Source organism: Puma concolor, chromosome D2 (genome assembly GCF_028749965.1).
Source record: "Puma concolor isolate L17-30 chromosome D2, mPumCon1.1.hap2, whole genome shotgun sequence".
In the NCBI taxonomy this organism is placed as follows: domain Eukaryota; kingdom Metazoa; phylum Chordata; class Mammalia; order Carnivora; family Felidae; genus Puma; species Puma concolor.
Genome location: NC_141677.1, coordinates 50,525,319 through 50,548,513, shown reverse-complemented (window position 1 = coordinate 50,548,513; position 23,195 = coordinate 50,525,319). Strand labels below are relative to the sequence as shown.

At 47.2% G+C, this 23,195-nt stretch overlaps 1 protein-coding gene across 2 annotated transcripts; it reads left to right on the top strand.

Moving 5' to 3' along the window:
- Positions 1-8,320: 8,320 nt before the first annotated feature.
- Positions 8,321-12,716, top strand: FXYD4 (FXYD domain containing ion transport regulator 4). 2 transcript variants are annotated; one of them, XM_086680337.1, is made up of 8 exons: positions 8,321-8,425; positions 9,894-9,953; positions 10,788-10,820; positions 10,949-10,972; positions 11,646-11,720; positions 11,829-11,865; positions 12,293-12,330; positions 12,530-12,716. In XM_086680337.1, exons 2-8 carry the CDS (start codon positions 9,914-9,916, stop codon positions 12,547-12,549), a joined length of 267 nt encoding a protein of 88 aa, XP_086536463.1. In that variant the 5' UTR covers positions 8,321-8,425; positions 9,894-9,913; the 3' UTR covers positions 12,550-12,716. The 2 variants fall into 2 exon arrangements, with proteins under 2 accessions (XP_086536463.1, XP_086536462.1); XM_086680336.1 differs by having other exon boundaries at positions 12,293-12,716.
- Positions 12,717-23,195: the final 10,479 nt, after the last annotated feature.

Sequence of the window (23,195 nt, the reverse complement as noted above, 5' to 3'; positions counted from 1 at the left end):
AAGACTTTACACATCAAACTAACAGGCATTTTACTTTTACATTACAAGCAAAAAGTTAAAACTGCTGCTCAGTTTTTAAAATATGATCTATTTCTCATTGTTTAGTGAACTTTAATTTCTCAATAGTTCTTTTTAGTTTGGTAAACATTGTTTGGAGGTACTTGTTATTCTCTTTTGTAGTCTGATTGGAGTAGAACAAAACACTAAGTGCCTTTGTGTACTGGTGAAACTGCAAAATGTTGCAGGGTTTTTAAATTAGCTAATGCAGTGGAGACAACAAAGACTTTGTCCAGCTTTGACTGCATTTGAATCCAGATTTCAAGCGGTCACAAATTCAATGCTTTCTTCAACTTAACAGACAAGCTTCTAGAAACTACTGACATTCATAGTCAACACTGCTAACAAACACAGAACTAAAACCAGCTTCAGTGCAGACCCTTTCCAATCACAGTGCCTTTGGTCTCTCAAACACGAACACGGTTTTTAGTCTTTCAACTTTAACAATGCCAGTAAAAACATTCATTTATTCTAATACTGCCAAATAACTACGTAATTTTCCTTATCAGACACTTATTATAACTTATATAAAGAGATAGATTGTTAAAAAAACAAAATTCAAACGAGTAAATTTTAACGATCTTATTTATTGGCTTTATTCAGTGATTCATGAATCTGGCAACATCCCATCTAGCAGAAAGAAAGGAGGTCTGAGGTGAAATAAGAGGCTTTTATAGGCAAAAGGGAGAGGAAACAAAGAAGTTATACTAGCAAAAAGTGGATTGGCTGTGCCAAGGTCACTTTCCTTTAAGAGAAGGCAGGGGTTATCAGGCAGATTACCCCTCTACTGCTGATCAGGTAGTTCCTGATTGACTGGTTTAAGATTCCATTTCAGAGTCAAACTGTAATTAAATTAAGTCTAAGTTTGGTGATGTGGCTTAGCAGAAGTATCTCCATATGGGGGCCTGTTGTCTTGTTTTAACAAGATAAACAGATTTGATGGAGAGACATTTCTTGGAATGAAAGGCACTGGCTCTAGATAAGAAACCCTTTTTGTAAATTATGCTCTAATCTAAAATCTGGGTATGTTTGACTTCATTGGCTCAGTTTAGCCAGAAAAAAAGTGGCAAAGGAAAATTTATGACTGTGGCATAGAAATGGTTTAAACCTATGTTTCCATCACTGACCAATTCTGACCTACCATTCTTAAGAAAGCTGTCTCTCCTCCCCATCACTCTGTATCTCAGCCACTTTATGTGTCTTCACTACACCTGTCAATCAGTACTTGAAATACTGTACCATCTATTTCTTTTTCCAGCTCACTGCCCTCACTGTGATCCCAGCCACTCAAGGCCAGAGCTTTGCATTGCCTGGTTCAGAACCCCCAGTTCCTGGAAAAGTGCCAAAACTGTAGTGCGATTCAAAATACATGTGGAATTATTAAATAGATATCAAGTAATTATATTAGAGTGAAAATACTTTGAAAGTTGCAAAATCAAATTATTACTTATATTCTTTTCTTTCTTTTTTTTTTTGGTAAACTCTACCCCCAAGGTAGGGCTTGAACTCATGATCCCCAAGGTCAAGAGTCTCACACTCTACCAACTGATCCAGCCAGGAACCCCTATAACTTATTTTAAAAAGCATGGCATACATAGTACTTGTATAGTGATACCAACTTTTTGACAATTGGCACCCTAGTGAAAATAAAAAGTACACTCACTGATTCAAAATATCTAGGGGTGCCAGGCTAGTTTGGCCTGTAGAGTATGTGACTCTTGATCTTGGGGTTGTGACTTTGAGCCCCACATTGTGTATAGAAATTACTTAAAAAAAATTTTTTTAGGGGCACCTGGGTGACTCAGTTGGCTAAGCGACCAACTCTTGATTTCGACTCAGGTCATCTCACAGTTTCGTGAGTTCGAGCCCCACATCAGGCTCTGCACCCTGACCATGTGCCTGGGATTCTCTCTCTCCCTGTCTCTGTGCCCCTCCCCTGCTCTCACTCTCTCTTTCTAAAAATAAATTAATTTTAAAAGATAAAAATAAATTAAAAAAACAAATTTAAAAAAATATTTAGACATTATCTGCATAAAAATCACATACATCAAAGAGAAATATATTTTTAAAAATAATGTGTACAAGCTCTGTGAACATACCAAAAAAAAACATTGAATTGTACACTTTATTTTCTTTTAATTTTTTTTTAATGTTTATTTATTTTGAGAAAGAGACAGAGCATGAGCAGGGGAGAGGCAGAGAGAGAAGGAGACAAAGAATCTGAAGCAGGCCCCAGGCTCTGCACTGACAGCAGAGAGCCCGATGAAGGGCTGGAACTCATGAACCATGAGATCATGACCTGAGCCAAAGTCATATGCTTAACCAACTGAGTCACTCAGGCACCCCTTTAATTTTTATTTTAGAGAGAGAGAGAAAACACAAGCAGGGGAGAAAGGCGGAGGGGGAAAGAGAGAGAATCTTAAGCAGGGACCCCTAAACTGTACACTTTAAATGGGGTAATTGTATGGTAGGTGAATCATTTCTCAACAGAACTGTTATAAAATCATATTAAAACACTAGTGGCACAGAGCCTGCTTGGGCTTCTCTCTCTCCCTCTCTCCCTCTGCCTCTCCCTTGGTTCATGTACACACACTCTCTCTCTAAATAAATAAATAATTTTCTAATAAAATAAAATCATATTAGAAATAAATCATGTGCACAGTTTACCGTGGAGAGTGGTGGTTAAAAGCCAGCTCTGGGGCCAAGCAGCCACTTCCAGCTGTGTGGCCCAGAGCTTCATTTAACCATTCACTTCACCTCCTCATCCTGAAATCGGGTGATGAATCCTCTCTAGATAGGCTGTTGTGAGGATGACATGAGTTAACACGTGCAAAGTCCTGGAAAACAGCCTGCCAAGTAGCAAGCACTCGCTTAGGCTGCTCTTGTAGACGAAGCTGCTGTCGGCCAGGGTGAGAGGTGCCTGTGCCCTTTCCTTACGTGCTTAGCGGTAGCCTGTGCGACACGTGGATAAGGGGGTGACCTGAAATACGGAACTCTGAAATAGGTTGTGAGTGTGTGTGTGTGTGTGTGTGTGTGTGTGACAACAGGAAGGTTTATGTTACAAGTTGTTGACTATCGAGTACCCCTGGGAAATGAAGAGGACAGCTGCGAAGTCTGGTTGATTAGAGACATAAGCAGCAGTTGGACAAGGATGCTAAGGGGCCTGTGGACCTGTGGGTGGGAGGAAAGCATTACTGAGCTCTAACAGAAGCCCAATGAAAGGTCAACGAGAAGTGACGTCGCCTGGCCTCAGTTCGGTGAACCGTTTCCGCTTCTCTCCTTTTGCACAGGTCTTCAGGCTTGTAATTTGCCCTCAGTTTGAAGCGCTCCCCAAGTCCAAGGTCCCCTGGCAGCTTTCTGGCCTCACTTCACGCAGCCCGCCTCCTCCTGCCTGTTCAACAGGCAGCCCTGCTCTTATCTTACCTTACCTGCTCTGGGCTCACCAGCTGTCCTGTCCCTTCACCCCAGCTATCCTTCAGCCTCTAGGGTCCCAGTTACTGAAGACCACGACTCCCGGAAGACTGTGACCATTATGGGAGCGCGAAAGTATGAACGGATGGACAAAGACACTGCGCGACTTGACCGGAGCGCCGACCTTTACTGGGCTACGAAGAGCACCTGAGTGACTGCGCATGCGTAATAGGGAGGCTCCTTGACAAGCACGCAGTTGAACCGGAGCAGCCAATCCTCGCGAAGAGGCACTGAACAGCTTCCGCTACAAGAAAGCCCCGCCCACACTGCCTGGGCCCTAGCCTCGCAGGCGGCTTCACCCGCGGCCGGGCGGCAACAGCCCTCCTTTAATGCTGATTGGCTGGAAGCCACCGCTGTCCTATTCTCATTGGCTATTTCTCAGTCCTTTGCGTGAAGTGGCAGGGTGGTAACGAATGGCCTCTAGGAAGGAGCCTTCTAGACGCGGAGGAGTCATTTCTAGAGGCCTGACTGGACCTAAGAGAGCCAAGCCTTCACCACACACTCTTGAGGGGAGTGGCTGTCACACATACCCACTATCCCCCTTCGTGAGACCCCCCCCCCGCACCGTTTCCTTATCCCCGCTCCCAGAAGGCACTTAGAATCCGCAGCAGAGGGCCCTTCCTGATGCCTCCCCAACTCACAAGTCAGCCAAGGCCTGACTCCTGAAAAGTGAGCCCTCAGACCGCCGCTACCCTTCAGATGGCCGCCCTTGCACCCTTACACCCGCTAACCTTCTCTCACACAGGCTGTGTTTCTAGCTCCACCCCCTCAACCCCCATCGTTAAAGGCCTCAGACCAGCACTCTGAACACACATAGGGGAACTTGCTGAAAATGCAGAGAGGGGGGAAGGAGGGTGGGGGGCTCCCGAGGGAGACAGAGCACAGGAAGTGGGTCCGGGTGGGAATTTAGTGTGTATTTCTCAAAGGGAGGAAACATCGGAGACAACTGGAGTAACCTCTCCCCTCATGAATGGGGTCTTTTCCCTACTCTACCAGACCCCCTCGAAATAGGCAATCAGCCTGTTGATGTCTGTGACATTCATTCCATCTTGGGAGGCAGGAAAAAACACATTGTGCTCCCGCCATGTGCCGGGCAAGATACCAGCCACTTCCTTTTTATTTTACCTCTGTTGAATCTTAGATAATCCCTGTTTTATTACCTTTTCTCAGTGCAGTGAATGGTTTGAGGATGCATCTCTGTTTTTCACAGAGCAATAGTTAGTGCTTGCAGAAGGGGAAAAGCAGTTTGGGACTGTAAGGAGCTGTGGCAGTGATTGACATGAGCAGAGGCGGGACCCTGGGCGTCAGCGCTGATTCTCAGGCAGCCACTCGTGGCAACAGACTTCCCTCCTTTGTAATCCTTTGCAACGCTGACTTCAGAAGGGGAAGAAAGTGTTCAGAGCTGGATCACAGTTTTCTCTCTCTCTCAACTTTAATACCTCCAGGCTGTCATCTGCACCCACCCAACTAAGTGTGGCTCCCCATCACCCACTCCTCTCAGCCTTTCATCACCCAAGGTATGATTTTCCTGGAAGCCTCAGTTGCCTCTTACCCAGCTCTCCCATTTGGTAGATAAGAAATCAGACCCGGGGTGCCTGGGTGGCTCAGTCAGTTGAACGTCTGACTTCGGCTCAGGTCATGAACTCTCAGTTTGTGAGCTTGAGCCCCGCGACGGCCTAGAGCCTGCTTTAGATTGTGTGTGTCTCCCTCTCGGTTCCTCCCCCACCCCCACCCCACTTGCACTCTCTCTCTCTCTCTCAAAAATAAATACAGGTTAAAAAATTTTTGTTTTAATTTAAAAAAAGAAAGAGAAAGAAATCAGACCCAAATGGATGGCTCCAGAGATTCTGATGAGGAATGCATGTCCAAGAATCAGGGCAAGTGGCCAGCCCGCCTTGAAAGTAATTTCCTGAAAACAGCCTTCACTGCCAGTCCAGCCTCTCAGTTGAGAGGGCAACTGTTCATCCTAAACACTCCTAATGAATGAAAAGACAGTTTAGTAAACACTTCTTACCATGCAAAACTTCTGAAGGTTTCAACACCCAGTTTCATGACCATCCATAAGTGCTGATTTTAAGTCTTAGAAGATAAATTCACTAACCTGGGAACTGACTTTGTACCACTTCCAGCATAGAAGGCATTGCTGCCTGCCACTGAGTGAATGGCCGGCCTTTGAGGTCCCTCAGAGGAGACAGATGTACTTACCACTCAGCCACGGTGCACCTTACACCTACAATCAGTTTTGGCAAAAGGAAAAGATGAGGTGGTGACTTACCATTGTGCTTGCAGAAGTCACACGGGCAGCTGGGCTCCCTCTCCCTGGTTCTGCCCCAGGCTCAACCTACCCCTCCTTTACCTTGGACTAGTGTCAATACCACCTGGTTCAGGTGAAGTTTTCTTTCTACCTGTTAAAGATGATAAAATCGGGCGCCTGGGTGGCTCAGTCGGTTGAGCGGCCGACTTCGGCTCAGGTCATGATCTCGCGGTCCGTGAGTTCGAGCCCCGCGTCAGGCTCTGTGCTGACAGCTCAGAGCCTGGAGCCTGTTTCAGATTCTGTGTCTCCCTCTCTGACCCTCCCCCGTTCATGCTCTGTCTCTCTCTGTCTCAAAAATAAATAAACGTTAAAAAAAAAATTTTTTTTTTTTAATTAAAAAAAAAAAAAAGATAAAATCTCTGAGTCACCCGGGTGGCTCATTTGGTTAAGTGTCCAGCTCCTGGTTTCGGCTCAGGTCATGATCTCACGGTTTATGGGTTCCAGCGCCACATTAGGCTCTACATTAACAGCGTGGAGCCTCCTTGGGATTCTCTCTCCCCCTCTCTCTGCCCCTCCTCGGCTCTCTCTCGCTCGCTCTCTCAAAATAAATAAATAAGCTTTAAAAAAAAAAAAAAAAAGACGATAATATCTCATGGTGACAGATGGGAGTGCAGGATCCCTGAAGAGGGCAGAAGGTGCAGGGTAGGGCAAAAGTGCTAGGGCCTTTGAAGTGGATCTGAGGTCCTTTTCATACTTCCTGGAGACCTCCCAAAGCAAAAAGGGCACTCGGGACTTCCAAGTGTCCCCTTTTTACAAATGCCTGCTTCATTTCTGCTTATTCCTCCCTGGAGCCTGACGGGGCAGAAGAACTCAACCGAAGGGTTTGATAGGTTGGGCTGAGAGCTCCACTCTGCTACCAAGGCACAGTGTGACCTTGAACAAGACCTTTCTCTTCTCTGGAATGTGGTTTCTTCACGGGGGTGTCTGTACTGATGACCCCCTTCCTCTTATGCTGCAGATGTCTCAGTGTGTATATCAGGGCCATTCACAGCTATAGTTACAGTGAACTGAGCAGCACAATCAGATGTCATCATCACCACAAACATTCAGAGTAGGCACGGTCATGGTTCCTACTTTATGGATGAATAAATAGGCAGGAAGAGGGGAAATTAGCTGTTCCAGTGCACATAGCAACTAACTAACAGAGCCTGGATTTGACTCCAAAGTATGTGCAATTAGTGGTTCTTCTGAATCTTGAGGTTAACAAACTTTCCTCATGCCAGACCTAGGAGGCATTCACTCCACAAATACATATTGAGGGCAGGACCTACACCCCGAACCTTGAGAAGTCCTGTCATTAACTCCACTTTAGAAGAAAGGAAACTGAGACTCAGGATGATGAAGGAGCTACCTCAGCTCACCCATTGAGCAAATGGCAGGCTGGGCATCAACTCTAGCTCTTCCTGGCCCCAGAGCCCCTGGACTTGAACTCTGTAGAAACTGAATCTTGAAGACAGGGAGCACCATGGAAGGGTTTCATGAGGAGGTGTAATGTTCACACCAGGAATATCCTCCCTCTTCCTCCCCGCCCTGCCTTTCAAGGCTTTGTTTTCCCCCTTGACCCCCAGCACTGGGAGCCTCTGGTGGCTTCTTGTCCTCATTGATTCAACAATTCAATCAAAATCTATTTATTGGTGTCTATGACTGGCCATGGGGATTAAGGGAGGCAACAGTCCTGCCTTCAGCTGATCACCATCCAGTGGTAAAAGCAACAAACACAGAGGAATTGGGGAGGAGGGAGAGCAGAATAGGGCCAAGGGCACAGGCCAAAAGCATGTGGTGGGCTGAGGGGCGAAAGAGGAGTTTGGCCAGCACCACATGAGGCAGATATGGGGGTGCACAGAGGGAAGCAGCCCATTCTTCAGCCTGAGCTGACAGTCTTCCTCCTGGTACCATCCCTCCTCCCATACTCCATGGAGTAGGCAGGAAACCACCCTAGGCCGGGATGGTTTCTAATCCCAGCCATCAGTTTCCCTGGAATAAATGGGTGTCAGGGCCTGGTCAGAGGGTGGCCGATCCTGAAGGGTGCCACCAGCCCCAGCCCTCCCACTCAATAAACATCCAGTCCAGGGAAGAGCAATGGGACCATTGAGCAAATGGAGCCTCAGGCCAGTCCCTGACTCCTAGTTGATCTGATTACACCCCACACAGAAGTCCTGGAACCTCCACTGCTGACACAAGAACCCAGAAACATCCTGTGTCCCAGCCCCCTCTGGACCCCTCTTTTAGGATCTAGGTGAGCTAAAGAAGCTGCAAGTCCACCTTCTGCTCAAGAGAAAGGTCTGAGACCCGGTCCATCCCTCTCCCACCACCACCTTAGCCTCTGATGGCCCTGGGGCCCCTAGGAGTTCAGCTCTGCATGGGGTGTGGCAGGACAAGCTGTCTCCAGAGCACGAGGATTGGGGGGGGGGGGGGGGGGTGGAGAAGGAGCTACAGCAATCTCAAGGAATCTGACTAGTTCCCTCCTGCCTGATGGCATTGTTGCCCTGGGCGGAGTTGCTGGGTTTAAAGAGCCGGAACCCACCTGGATTCAACACAGCCCCAGCAGCCTCTCCAAACCTGCCTTTTGCACCTGGCTCGCAGGTAAGCAAGTGTCTGCTAGGATTTCAGGGCTGCTAAGCAGAAGGGTGGGGGAAGAAGGGTGAGGGTGGAGGAGGTACCTCTCTGAGGAAGGGGTGGCAGGTGCCTGGGTATCATCAGTAACAGGATGCATGTTTGAGGGTTTTGAGGATTGGAGGCTACTTGCTCTATGACCACCATCATATGGACCGTGGGTTAGGGTTAGGGGCTGGAGGAAACAGAAGCCAGCCTTTGGCTAAGGAGTATGTAAAGTGGAGTTGCAACCCTCATTATTGAGGAATCCCAGGGTGGTGAGGGGGGGACGAGTCCAAAGGAGGGCTAGCTGCAGAGACTGTTAAAAGCCGACAAACTCCCACGTCCAGAAGCTGCACATTAATAGTCCTCCCAAACAGGACAAAAGGACCTATGTATGTATGCATGTATTTATGTATCAAATTGGCTTTATTAAGCGATTCATGAATCAGGCAACATTCCACCTAGCAAGTAAAGGGCTATGTATTTGTTTATCGTGACACACATTTCATTCCTTACTATGTGCTAGGCATTATTCTTAGGCTTCACATATAGTAACTCATTTAATTCAATCATAACCTTTTGCAGTTACTATTAATTTTCCTCGTTTTACAGGACACTGAAGCGCAGAGTGGTTAAGTAACCCACTGAGTCACACAGCTGATCAGTGGTTTTGAGGGGATTAGAGTTCCAGCCCTTTGGGCTCAGCATATCACAACAAGGGCTTCAGTTTGCAACGGCTGACAATCCCTATGCTTGCCTGCAGCTAACAACATGCAGAAAGCTGGAAGGGGTCTTATCTCAAGGAAACAGCCACCCTCCGAACTAGTAAATAGGAACATGGATAGTTCTCACCCCAAGGAGAAAGAAAAAAGGAGTAATAATCCTTCCATCTGTCAGTTTCCTGTCAATAGCAGTCTGTCCTCAGAGTGGAATTTGGGGCCGCCTTGGAACAAGATCCCTGGCTGGGGGCTGAGGTGGGTGGCTCTCACCTGCCTCCAACACCACCTTTCGCCTGCTCAGCTGCTCCCTCCTCTGCTGCTCAGCCCAGGGTGGCCCTTTGCAGAGACTATCTTGGAATTCATCCTGATAGTGCCTGAGGCCCAGACCTTTGGGAAAAATAGCTCAGGGTGCCTTCGCCTTTTGAGTGGGGGTTAGGAAGGCAGGCACCAAAACCTGAGTTAGCACAGTAGCTCTGCTCCTCTGACCGAGAGTCAGGCATCTGATTAAAGACTTTAACAAACCACTTACTACGTGCAAGCACTGTTCTAAATACTTAACTAGTAGTAGCTCAATATATGTCACTCCACTAGTCATTACTACTAGAAATTGGTAACTTTCCCCAAACCACCTCATAAGCCAAGTGCACCCTTGGGATTTGTGCCCTGGTTCTTTCAGGGACTGTGAGCCTCTGGCAGGTCAGGGCTATCTGACCCCAGCCTGTCCCCCTCCCCTGCAGCCCTGCCCTGAAGCTGTATCATGAAGAGAGTGACCCGGGCCCTTCTCCTCACATTGGCAGGTGAGTCCCCCCTGCCCCCAGAAGTGAACCTGCTGCCACTCACCCTCCCACCAAGGCAGTGAAAGCAAGGGCAGCATCTCCCAAAGCAGAGGGGGGGGGGGGGGGGGCTGATGTCAAACAAATGTGTTTTCGTTTAAACCATCAATTTAAAGAGCGGCACTAAGGAAATAATAATACAGTTAGGAAGTGGATATTGCAAAATTTTCCTACATGACTGAACTTTGGAAAACAGTAACCATCTGTTGGCATAAAGAGAGAAGCATTTCCTGGGGCGCCTGGTAGCTCAGTCAGTTAAGTGTCCGACTTCGGCTCAGGTCATGATCTCACGGTTCATAGGTTTGAGCCCTGCATTGGGCTTTGCAATGACGATGCTGAGCCCGCTTGGGATTCTCCCTCTCCCTGTGTCCCTCCCCCACTCACACTCTCTCTCTCAAAATAAACAAATAAACTTTAAAAAGAGAGAGAGAGAAGCTTTCCCTATTCCCTAACAGGGCACTGGCCAGAGTCTGTGTAGGAAGCTTCTCAGAAGAGGGTAAAAAGATACCAACACACCATCCCATTTCATATGCAAGAAAGGCTAGCAGGAAGCAAGAGAAATAGCAGGAAGGGTGAGTTGGGGAGGGGGGGCATGGCTATGGGGTGAGAGATAAAATCCCAGGGTTGTATGGGGCTGGGAAAGGTGTGAAGAAGGAAGGGAACTGGTGACTCCAGGGTCCCCCCTACCCATGAGGCTGGTTCTCATCTTTGCCCTTCTGGGCTGAGGTCCTGCCTGCTGATTCATTTTGAGACCAGTGTCACGAATTAATACAGATCCCTCTGCTTTTTCCCACCCAGGCCTGCCTGCCTTGGAAGCCAATGATCTGGTCGGTGAGTGAGGCCCCAAACTGCCCTGCTCCTGCTGCCCCACATTTTCCCTCTAAGACTCCACATGCTGCCTCCTGGTTCTGGTCCTTATTCTTTTTCTTTTTTTTTTTTCTTTTCCCCCTTTCCCACAGATAAAGACAGTCCCTTCTATTATGGTAAGAGCTGATATCCCTCACCCCCACCCCGCACCCCTACCCTACCTTTGCCTATCCTGGCTGGACCTCTTTGCTAGAGCTTAGTGAGGGCTGATGAGGGAAGAGCAGCAAGATGGGGCTGGGACTGGGGACTGCAGAGTCAGCATGGTCTATGAAAAGAGTGAAAGGCCAACATGCAACATGATCTTTGGGAGAACTTCATTCCAGCAAGGAGGGAAGGTGCCCACAGGATATTTAGGAAGATTTGTGGGGGAGGGGCTGGAGGCTCTTGGGTCCCCAGGTATCTCACCTGATCCTCCCTTTACTCTTTCACTTGCCGCCTTCCCCAGCACCTGGCTCTTTACCCTACAACCCCCCCCCTCCCCCCAGGCGGGTTTCCTCTTCCTTGGCCTGGCACTGTCCTCTAGTATCCCTACACACTCATCTCCCCCCTAGCTTCAGCTCAAGTGCCACCTTTCAGAAAAGCCTTCCTTCTTTTTCTGTGCTCTTCTGCTTATGTTTTTCCCCTAGTGCTGTTGCCACCAGATATTATACGGTGTATCTATTTACTGACTTGTCTTTCTTGTTGCCTGGAATGCAAGTGCATTTGTACAAGCAGGTGATGATAAATATCTTTTGAATGAGTGAGTGGAGTGGAGCCAGGCTGGTGCCAGCTCACCCTCTGCTCCCCCAGACTGGGAAAGCCTGCAGCTGGGTGGGATGATTGTTGGAGGGCTCCTGTGCATCGCTGGAATCTTGATAGCCCTGAGTGAGTGGTGGGCTGGCAGGCAGGGCATGGGGCGGGAGGGAGGAGGGGAGGGGGGGCATGGCCCAGGCTCCCCAGGTTCTTTGCGTTGACCATCTCGTCCTCTCCCAGGTGGAAAATGCAAATGCAAGTACAATAAGAAGCACAGGTGAGATAGGGCCCCTGTTGTATGCACCTGGAGCTGAGCACACCTATTTTGGGGTAAAGTTCTGCAATTCAGAGGAAGAGGAGAGCCTCTTGGCTGCCCCCTGGGCTTGCAGTGGGATTTGTTATTCACAGATAATCAGCCCCAAAGCTCCCCAAATAGGGAGAGAGCTATAACCCTTGGTATTGTTTTGTTTTTTAAAGTTTATTTTATTTATGTTGAGAGAGACAGAGACAGAGGGCACTTGCGCACATGCTCAAGCAGGGGAGGGGCAAAGAGAGAGGATTGAAAACAGGTTTGGAGCTGTGAGCACAAAGCCCCACAAAGCCCTGGGGAGGGGGCACCAGAAGTCTTGATGCGGGATAAGGACAGAAGTTTGGGGCGGGGGGGGGGGGGGGGGAGATACTAATTTCATGTGTCCCTTTCTCAGCCCCTTACCTGAGAGAGCCACTCCACTCATCACTCCAGGTGAGACGGGCTTCTTTGGCTTCTTTGAGAGGCTTCCAGGCACTCAGGGAGGGTGGCCATAGTATTTGAGTTGTTAAATGTTATGCCATGTGTAAGGCAGGACTGTCCTGAGCCAGCCCAGCCTTGGGGTTTCCGGAGGCTGAGGGGGTTGTCTTGTAGTGACCAGGTCTATGAGGACTTCACCCCATTCTCTCCTCAGGCTCTGCCAGTACCTGCTGAGCACAGGACCAGCTTTGTGGCACTTTCCGTACCAGCTCCCATGCTGTTTCCTCCCCGCTTGGGGCCCTTAGATGATGGCCTTTCTCTCCAAAGCTGGGCCCTTCAGCTCCTGTCTGATCAGGACACTGTCTAAAGCTTATTTCTAAATTAAACTGTCTCACTCCTCCCTCCAGTGGTCTTGTGACTTTCTGTGGGTCTGGTTGGGAATAGGCAGGCTGGGCAAGGACTCTCACATCTTGCTCAGGAATGTGCAGGCCCTTCAGTGGCTGGTGGGTAGGGGGTCCAGTGGATTGCTAAGGTTTCCTATGGCCGCATGTCTGTCCTAAGGCCCACTCCCCACATGCCCTCCACTTTGAAAACCTCCTGATAATTGATCCATTGCCTCATCCATGCACTGTGCAAGATACCCCAGTGTTGTATCAAAAGATCTTACAATTCCCACACCTTGCCTAGAGACCCTAGAAGTCCCAATGAGCCAGGTACCCATGACATCCTCTAACCTAGAATGACCCCCAGGGGCTCACCCTCCACTAAGGTGCCACCTCACTCAGTGAATACTGTCTATCATTCACACCACTCAGGAAATGAAGCAATTCTTTTGTTGATTCACCCCAGTAAAACCCAATATAACCCTCAGACCAACCCACAGACCCTCTGCCCACCCTAGGTACTATCCTATAGGACCCTACTATGAGCCACATCCCAAGGAACCCTGCATAGCGCACAAATCTAGGTCCCCCAGTATGTCCAAGTCCACTCCTGGAACACCTCACTTGAAAGGTCCCTACATGTGCAGAGTGGGGCTGGGGAAATGTCTCTCCCACCTCAGTAGCCATCTGTCCTGCTGCCTCATCCTTCATGCCAACCTCCATAGCCCAGGATGGAAGGAGTCAGGTGCACTCAGTCCAGCCCGCCCTGCATAGGCCCTGGGGTGGAGGCAGGCCCAGCAGCAGAGATCTGCCCTGTCCCGGCCAAACAGTGGTGCACAGTCTGGATCTGGGGTGATGGGACAGCCATGTTGGTGCATCTTGGTGTTGCTTCAAGCCAGCTCTCTCTAATGGTGCACTGCTCCAAACCCTCCCTCCACTTCTTAAGGGTGGTGTGGGTCCTGTGGAAAGTATGTGTCCTAGAATTCAGGCCCCTGACTTGTAGACTTGGGTTAGGAGGCTATAGCAGGGGAGTCTGAAAGCTGAGGACCCTATCTTCTGGTTGGCAGCCCATCCCAGACCCTGAGGTCTAAAAATGAGATTCATAGATCTGCTTAGGGCCCTTGAAACAGGATATATAAGGAGGTAGAGGTAGGGGAGAGTTCCAAGGCTTGCCCAGAGCTGCAGCAAGAACTTCAAGAACCTGAGTGAGACCCAAGACACCTGGTTGAAAGTGCAGCCACTGTCTGAGTGACCAAGGGCAGCAGGGAGCCATGAGGTTGGCGGCTGTGCCAAGCTCATCACCGCCAGGACCCATCCTATAAGGCCCTTAACGTCCCAGGATTCTGAGTCTATGCATGCTGTGAAGGAGATACAAGTGTGTTTCAGCGGCTGGAATGCGTGGGCACCAACGGGTGATGTGTTCGGGTTAAGAGGTGACATTTGAGCTGAATCCTCAAAGGTGAATGATTAGAGGCGCAAGCTGCACAAACATCTCTCCTGGTGGAAAGATCAGCGTGTGCAATCGACCTTTTGCAAAGACCAGAGGCAAGTCAGTATGACTGGAACCTGTGCGATGAGATCAAAGAGGAAGGAGGCAGGTGCGGCCACTACAGGCAGAAACACCGTCCCCTCCTGAGTGCAGGACGTGGGAACAGGAGGAAGGCGGAGAGCACAGGGCACGCAGCCCAACACAGGGCAGCAGCCTCAAGCACCACAGAGTCAGAGCCTCAGAAGGTGGCTTCCAAACACGCTCTGCAGCCCTGGGGAGTGGGGTGCAGGTCCCTGTCCTTGGACATGTAGGATGCTGGTGTGCGTGGATTGCATTTGAGAAGCTAAAAATGAGCTCCACCAGGAAAGCAAAGTCTGTGGCTGTTGGTGGGGCTAGAGTGGCAGACATGGAAGCCACGTGGTCAAAATGCCACCTTCTGAGTGAGGGAAAACTGCTTTCTTTTTGTTTTTAAGTTTATTTAAGTAATCTCTACACCAGGGTGCCTGGGTGGCTCAGTCTGTTAAGCCTGTGATTCTTTATCTCAGCTCAGGTCATGATCTCACAGTTCCTGGGTTGGAGCCCCACATAGGGCTCTGCACTGACAGTGAGCAGCTGGCTTGGGATTCTCTCTCTACCTCTCGCTCTCTTTGCCCCTCCCCCCCAAAAGTAAATAAATAAACTTAAAAAATAATCTCTACACCCAATGTGGGGCTCGAACTCATGACTGGAAATCAAGAGTTGCCTGCTTCTCTGGCTGAGCCAATCAGGTACCGCCCCCACCCCCCTTCCAACTGCTTTCTTCCTGAAACAGTTAGGTCTTTACCGTCACGAGCCTAAGAAGCTCTGCTGTTGGAAATCTTACTAGTAAGAAGGAAACCCCACCCTTGCCTGGGGGACTTAAATCACTTTTTTTTGGGGGGGGGGAGTTTATTTACTATTTTTTTAGTATTCTCTACACCGGACGTGGAGCTTGAACTCACCACTGGGGGATCAAGAATAGCATGCTCTACTGACTGACCAGCCAGGTGCCATGGGACCTAAGTCACTTTGACTGGATATTCAGGGATTCCAACCTGGGCGCCCGCTCCGGTAAAGGGTTTCTGGACACGACGACATTCCACATCCATCATAACATTTTAGTTTCCTGGCTCCACTTGGCAGCGGACCCCAGTCCCAGTCCTGCTTTGCTCTCAACCTGCCAAACACAGCTTTATTGCAATTTCGGCTGAACAAGTTTCACAGTTCCCTCAAGTCCTATAAGCAAGCACTCTGGGGTGAGGGACTCCACAACCCCTACACCTCCAATATGTGGGACTCCTTCAGTGCCCAGCATAGTGAGCCTGACTTTGTCCAATTACAGGTGGGTACCTGGTGGTTTAGGCTGCTTCTGCCTGACCAAGGCTGGGGCAAGGGGCAAGGGGGCAAGGCTCATGGAGGACGTCGGGGGGTCTGGCTTAATTATGGGTAGAAGTCAGGGAGTGTGATAGGGATGGTAATGGGGAATAAGTTAGCCTGTGTGTTAGACAGCTGGGCCCTGGAGTTGGGCTGTGGATTCCCATGAAAAACAAGTCCAGTCCCCACCTCCTCACCTCACACCCACCCCCAGTCGGGAGAGGGAAAGGTAGCCATAGAATGAGAGGGGTCTCTGCTCAGGGTTCCTGTGTGAAATCTCTCCCCGTGCCTCAGAGACCCCTTCCCCGGGCCCAGTTCTCCTTGGAGGGGTGTGACTTTAGTCCCAATTCCCTTCCTTTTGCCCTCTTCTCCCAGAGGAGGAGCTGCCCAGAGAACCAGAGATAGCAAAAGATAATTTCTATGTAATTGAATACTTAGTATGTGAAGGGCATTGTTAACAAACATTTCACACCTTAACTCAATTTGTATCATTCCATCTGTGCAGAGGAGGAAACCAAGGCTCTCAGAGGTTCTCACAGGCCATCTTGCTCCTGAGCTATTTCTGAAGGACTGGGCTACCCTGCCTTTCTGGTATTTATCACTATCTGGGAGAAAAGCCAGCTTCGGGACTATATATATATCCATATATATATATATATGGATATATATATATATGGATATAGTATATATATCCCTCCCCATTGTATGTATATATGTATGTATATGTACTTTTAATGTTAAGTGCTATGCCCAACGTGGTGACTTCTTGACTACTTGACAAGAGTTACATGTTCTGGTCTTCTAGCTGGCTCAGTCAGAAAAGCAGGAGGGTCTTGATCTTGGGGTCATGAATTTGAAGCTGGGTATAGAGATTACTTAATTAAAAAAAAGAAATTGCATGCTCTACTGAGTGAGCCAGCCAGGTACCCCCTCCCCATTTTTAAATTTAAATAATCTTATTCTTTTTCTAATTGCAAACATCTTTTATGCTTGTAACAGAAAACTTGAACATTACAGAGATAATGAGTAAATCAATTTCTAACCCAGCACCCAGAAATAATCAAGGTAAAAGTTTGATAATTCTATCAACTCTGTTATATATAAATACTGTTCTCTCTCTCTCTCTCTCTCTCTCTCTCACACACACACACACACACACACACACCTCATTACTTTGTATTGCTGCGTAGTAGTCTGAGGGAGAGCTTTTCAAGTAAGGGCCTATTAATGAGAAAAAGTTGTTTTATTCTAAGACTAGTAACTTAAACACTGTAATATTTGTTTCCCAGCATGTACAGCAGCATCTAACTCTCAATTTTTTAATTTTTAAGCAATCTCTACATCCAATGTGGGGCTCAAACTTACAACCCTGAGATCAAGAGTGCTCTACTGACTGAGAGCACTCATTCTACTGAGTAGTTCATACTCTGACTGAGCCGGCCAGGCACCACTCACCCTCAATTTTTTGTGTAAAATGCTGTAAAACCCAGGAGAAGTAAGGACCAACAGCTAACATGAGGGAGGGAGTGACTGACTAAGTTCTATGCCCGGCTCTGTAGAGGGATTTATCACTCAAGTCTCAACCCAGCCAGAGGAATATTCTAACGGGAAGATTAGAGCAATTCTGCTCAAAATGCACCAGGGATACCCTATTTACCTTACAGAAAAATCCCCCCTTTTTTTTTTTTGTTTAAAAGTTTTTAAATGTTTTTATTTTTGAGAGAGCGTGAGCGAGTGCACAAGCAGGGGAGGAGCAGAGAGAGAGGGAGGCAGAGGACCCAAAGTGTGCTCTGTGCTGACAGCAGTTAATCCAATGCAGGGCTCGAACTCAGGAACCGTGAGATCATGACCTGGACCCAAGTCAGATGTTTAACCAACTGAGCCACCCAGGCACCCCAGAAAAGGCCCCTTAACATGGCCCATAGGCCCTACTTTTGACCCCAGTCCCTACCAACATTCCATCCTCACCCACTGTCCTTTCCGACACTCGCCCTTCTTCCTAGGTATTGTATTGTCTGAACACCTGTTGTCCGCAACCTCAGCCTTAAGGCACTGCACTCCTCCCTCTGCTGGCCATTTTCCCAATTGCCCAGCATCCCTGCATCACCACCAATGAATTCCCCTCCTTTAGGCCCTTTTTGGAGGCCTCCTGGCCACCCTACAAGTGCACCACCACCATTTGTCCTCATTACCGATTGCTGCTGCTTCTTTGTACTCAGCCCTGATTCATATACTATTTATGTTTTATTGATTTATTTGTTATGGTCTCCCACCCCTACCAGAGTGTAAATTCAAATTGGTGCCTACAGAATTTTCTGAGTTTGGGTCACAGATTTGGCTCTTCTCAAGTTATCATTTTATGGTTTCCACTGAGTACATATTGGCCATTTTGAGCTTTTTGTGTTCTCAGGGTAATTTTTAAAAGTCTGGCTGCATGCCTGCCACCAGTCCCCTCTTAAATGATAATAGCACATGGGTCTTGTAATTATCCTATGCCTCCAATATATGTACACAATATCTAAACCCTATCAAAAATATCCAGGCATAAAAAAACAAAGGACGCCAGACAACATAAACACAGAAAAAGAAGATGCAGATATTAGACTGATCAGACCACGACTTTAAACTGTGACTGGTATGTTCAAGGAGAGATGGTATATGGAGAGTCTCAGAAGAAAACAGAATGGATGCATTGTGGGGTAAGCTGTGTGTACTTCAAAAAGGTACGCTCAGGTTTTAACCCCCAGTACCTGAGACTATGACCTTATTTGGAAATAGGGTTTCTGCAGATACAATCATTTTAAGATGCGGTCATACTTGATTAGGGTGGGCCCTAATTCAAGGACTTATAAAGAAGAAAATTTGGACACAGGTAGAAGGCTATGTGACAATAGAGGCATAGATAGGAATGGTGCAGCTGCAAACCAAGGAACGCCAAGTTTTCTGACAACCATGGAAGCTAGAAAGAGGCATGGAAGGATTCTTCCTTGCAACTACAGAGGAAGCATGACCTTGCCAACACCTTGATTTTGACTTCTCATCTCCAGAACTGTGAACAAATTAAATTTTTTGCATTATGTAAAAAAAAATCAAATTTTAGAACTAAAAACATTTTTTTTTAAGTTTATTTACTTATGATCTCTACACCCAACACAGGGCTTGAACTCAACCCCAGGATCGAGAGTCGCACACTCCACCAACTAAGCCAGTCAGGTGCCTCAGAATTAAAAGTTCTTAACTGGAGTTAAGAACATAACTGATGCTTAACAAGTTAGGCTTAGCCGCAGAGAAAGAGTGAATTGGGAGATAGATAATAAGGAATATCAAGATAACGTAAGGAGAGAAATGCATTAAATAATTTAAAACTCAACATTTACTAATGATTAAAAAATGTACATATACTAAACCTGAAGCAAATGGAAATTCTCCTAATTTAAATTTTCGAATGTTTATTCATTTTTGAGAGACAGAGAGACAGAGCACAAGCCGGGGAGGGACAGAGGAGAGAGGGAGACAGAATCCGGCTCCAGGCTCTGAGCTGTTAGCACAGAGCCCAACACACGGCTCAAACCCACGAACCGTGAGATCATGACCTGAGCTGAAGTCGGACACTTAACCGACTGAGCCACCCAGGAGCCCCAAAGTCTCTTAATAAAGGGTATGAGACCAAAAAAACAATCTTTATCTTAAGGATTTTTTTTAAAGTAATCTCTACACCCAACGTGGGGCTTGAATTTATAACCCCAAGATCAAGAGTCGCATGCTCCACTGACTGAGCCAGCCAGTGCCCTGACAATATTTTAAGGGAGAAATAACAAAAGCTTTCTCTCTGAAACTGGGAATAAAACAAGGATGTCCTCTCACTCCACTTTGTTCAGCATCACGTTTCTAATGATAAAAGACAAACTTTGATCTAAGAGCAAGCCACAAGGCAACAAAAGAATAAAGTACATAGGGATTAGGAAAAAAACAAAACAGAACTATCATTGTTTGCAAACAGCATTTTTTTACATAGAAAATCTACACTTAAACCTGCATTGATAAGTAAATTTATTGAATTCAGCAAGGCCACACTCAATATAAAAATCCACAGTATTTCTTGGGGCACTTAGGGCACATGGATGACTCAATCGGTAGAGCATGCAACTTTTGATCTTGGGGTTGTGAGTTCAAACCCCACGTTGGGTGGAGTTTGCTTTAAAAAAAAAAAAATCCATAGTATTTTTTTTTTTTTTTTTTTTTTAGTCCTAAGAAGTCCCAGCAACAAGCTAAGCAAATCAGAGATACCATGTAAAATATAATACTGGAAGCAAATCTAATGGAGTATGTGCAAGAAGCTTTACACAAAAACTAAAAACAAAACTGAGATGCCTTAAAAGAACCTTATGATTTGATGCCTCTGCCAACACCACAGAGCATGGGTGGCGGTTAATGCAGAGTGAGCGTTTGGAACAGTAAATAGCTCTGATATAGGGGCACGGCCTTGATTCACTCAGGGCCTGAACACTCAGGGTCTGAGCTGGGATTGTTCATTGAGACTTGTCAAGAGACACCACACAAAACCATTTATGAACACAGATACCTCGATCATGGGGCCTACTCTGTCCTCTGTGGCAGATGGCAGGGCAGCTTGCAGGACCCCTGCAGCCTTTTGGTCACCTAATAATTGGGTAGGAGCAGTATTTTCATGTAATGAAATAAATCCAAAATCCAAAATGTCTTCCCCAAAATTATGTGTTTTAGTGATGAAGTGTCTTGACCTTTACTTTGGAGGAAGAAATGTCCCAGATCCACCCAAAGCCAAAAGTTAGCAAACACTTCCTGTAAAGTCTCAGATTGTACATACATGAGGCTTTGTGAGCCACACGGTCTCAAATCAAACTGCCCACCTCTCTGTCAATGTAGCACAAGAGCAGCCACAGACAAAACAAACGGACATAGCTGTGTACCAATAAAACATTTACAAAGAACTGGTAGCAGGCCAGATGTGGCCCCAGGACCCTAGTTTTGCCTATCCCTGCCCAAGACTATCAGACTTTAAAAAACTTCCATGATGTGGCAGAGCCCTGAATTCTTCCTCCCTTTAGCACACAGAATTCTGCTTCCTCCCACAACAAACACAATGAAGATGTCATTAATTCAGTGGAGCACGGCAAGGTGATCAATGTCTCTCCAGATTCTACTATGTAACAGAGAGCAGGAGAGTTACCACAGCCCTGGAGAAGTCAGGGAATGTGTTCTAATGTTATGAGGTTAAAATTTTTAATCTCCTCCTTGATGCTGATTAAAGGAAATATATTCATTAGGTCAGGAGTTCTCAAGTGCTGGAGACTTGATTTATACTGGCAAGGGCACCTCATTAAGCACTGAATTGTGCTGAGATAACTTGGTTAATTTCCTGGTCATCCACTATCCTCTACCAGAATGCATCTGCTGTTTGCTGAAACCACACAAGTAAATTAAAAAGGCATTTGCTTGCCTTTCTAAATTAAAAAAAAAAATTTTTTTTTTTGAACATTCACCTTTGAGAGACCGAGCGTAAGCGGAAGAGGGCAGAGAGGGAGACACAAAATCTGAAGCAGGCACCAGGCTCTGAGCTGTCAGCACAGAGCCGTATGCGGTGGTCGAACCCACGAACTGTGAGATCATGACCTAAGCCGAAGTCGGACGCTTAACTGAGCCACCCAGATGCCCGTTTGCCTTTCTAGTCTGCAAGCATGGTTCAACCCTCAGATGTTGTGACATTTCTCCTTATTCACAGTATTGAACGGGGAACACCAAGAGGTTCCCCTTGGCCTTTCCTGCCATTATGGCTCTTAATTCACAAGCCAAGGATCCAGTGCAGGGGGAAGGGCAGCTGTCAACTGCCTAATGTACCCCTTTGTACTAATTCACTCAGGGAGGTACCTGCAGGGGTCTGCAAACTTGTTTGACCTACAGTGAGATGAAATTGGCCTGCAAACTTGGCTTTCTCACATTCCCACTCTAACAAAGAAAATCCTGATTTTCAATTAGCTTTCTGCTCATAGAGTCAAAGAGTAATATCTGGGGGCAGAAAGTTGACAGACCTTATAGCTGTGCCTGTGTGTGGACCCTGTCCATACAGAGGTCCTAGTCTTAACGACAGATCTGGCCAGGTGAAGCCCCTTACTGCCTTTGGGTTCACTGTCCATTATGGCAATCATGCTTACCTCACATGTGATGGAATCCCTTTAACCCTTTCTTGTACTGCCAACCATGGCTGTGTTTCCATTAAGCTTAAAATGCTTGTGCGCTTCCCTAGCACTTCCTTTATCAACTTAAAAGTGTCCTTGGGCCCTCCCACAGAACATTTTTAAAAATTTATTTAATCACTATACCCACATGGGGCTTGAAGTCACGAGCCCAAGATCAAGCGTTGCCATGCTCTTTCAACTGGGCCTGCCAGGTGCCCCTCTACAGCACACTTTTAGCGGTTTTTCCTGCCTTCATATAGTAAATCCTAACATGCCCACCTGAATCTGATGACCCCTTTCTCAACAGCCAGCATCCCTTCCTCCAGTAGGTTGCTGTCTCCAAGCTTCAAGAGTTGACTGCAGCAGATTGTTAGGATGGATTCCAAGCATTTTATTCAAAATTTAAATCCTTAGTCACAGGAGATGCTGGTTATCATTTACACTCAACCTTCTGGTCCAGCATCCTCCAGACCCCCCCCAACCCCGTCCACACAGATCAATCAGGCCCTGGCTGTTTGGTAGCATCTGCATTTCCTCCTGCAGTGGGGCCTCTCCCTTCTGTGTCATGCTAAGTCCTGATACTAGTTTTCTGGAACTGAAAAATCAGAATTTCCTTGAAGGTACTAGATAGCAAATTATATTAGGTTTTGCAGGCCAAGACACATTTAAATTTTTTAGTCTACTAATAAGAATGGGATTCATTTGGGGAGTTTTTAACTGGGGCTCCCTGACATTAAATTGATTCATCTGTAAAACCCATTCTCAGGTCATGGACCATGTAAAAACAGGCAGCAGGCTGGATTTGACAGGCAGTCTGCCAATCCATTCTAGAAACAATACCGGAAGTGGACTTTGATGAGGAGGACATCTTATAAATCACCTACCACAGGTGAGGCCTCCAAATAATTTTACTTCTAGTAGGAGGGAGCCACTACTGCTGGCCCAACAATTTCGGATAATATAGCACATTCCTCCGGCTAACCCATCCCAGGTTCTTGGAGCCCACTCCTTCCTTATCTGGACCCTAAACCTAACAAGGGAAGTTTATACGGGGTGAATATACTCCTTAAAACTTCACTGCCCTATCAAATCTTTGTCATTGCAGGTTTCTTAAGCTCTCAGGTGTTCTATCTGGTTTCTGGGTCTTGACCACCCAGGGCCTTAGCATCCCTATGCACTATTGCTGGAGACTTGGGAGAATGGTAGACCCATGGGATGGGTAGAGACCCTGTGAACATGGCTCACATCAGGTGCATGAGCTCTGCCTCCCCAGAATCTCACGTTACCTACTCATCAGAGCGGACCTTCCAGGTTCAGCCTGCGTCCCGGAACCTCTGGCATTCCTGGGTATTGCTGCTGCCCTATCTAAAACTATCTGAACCTGCAGAACACCAGTGGGAA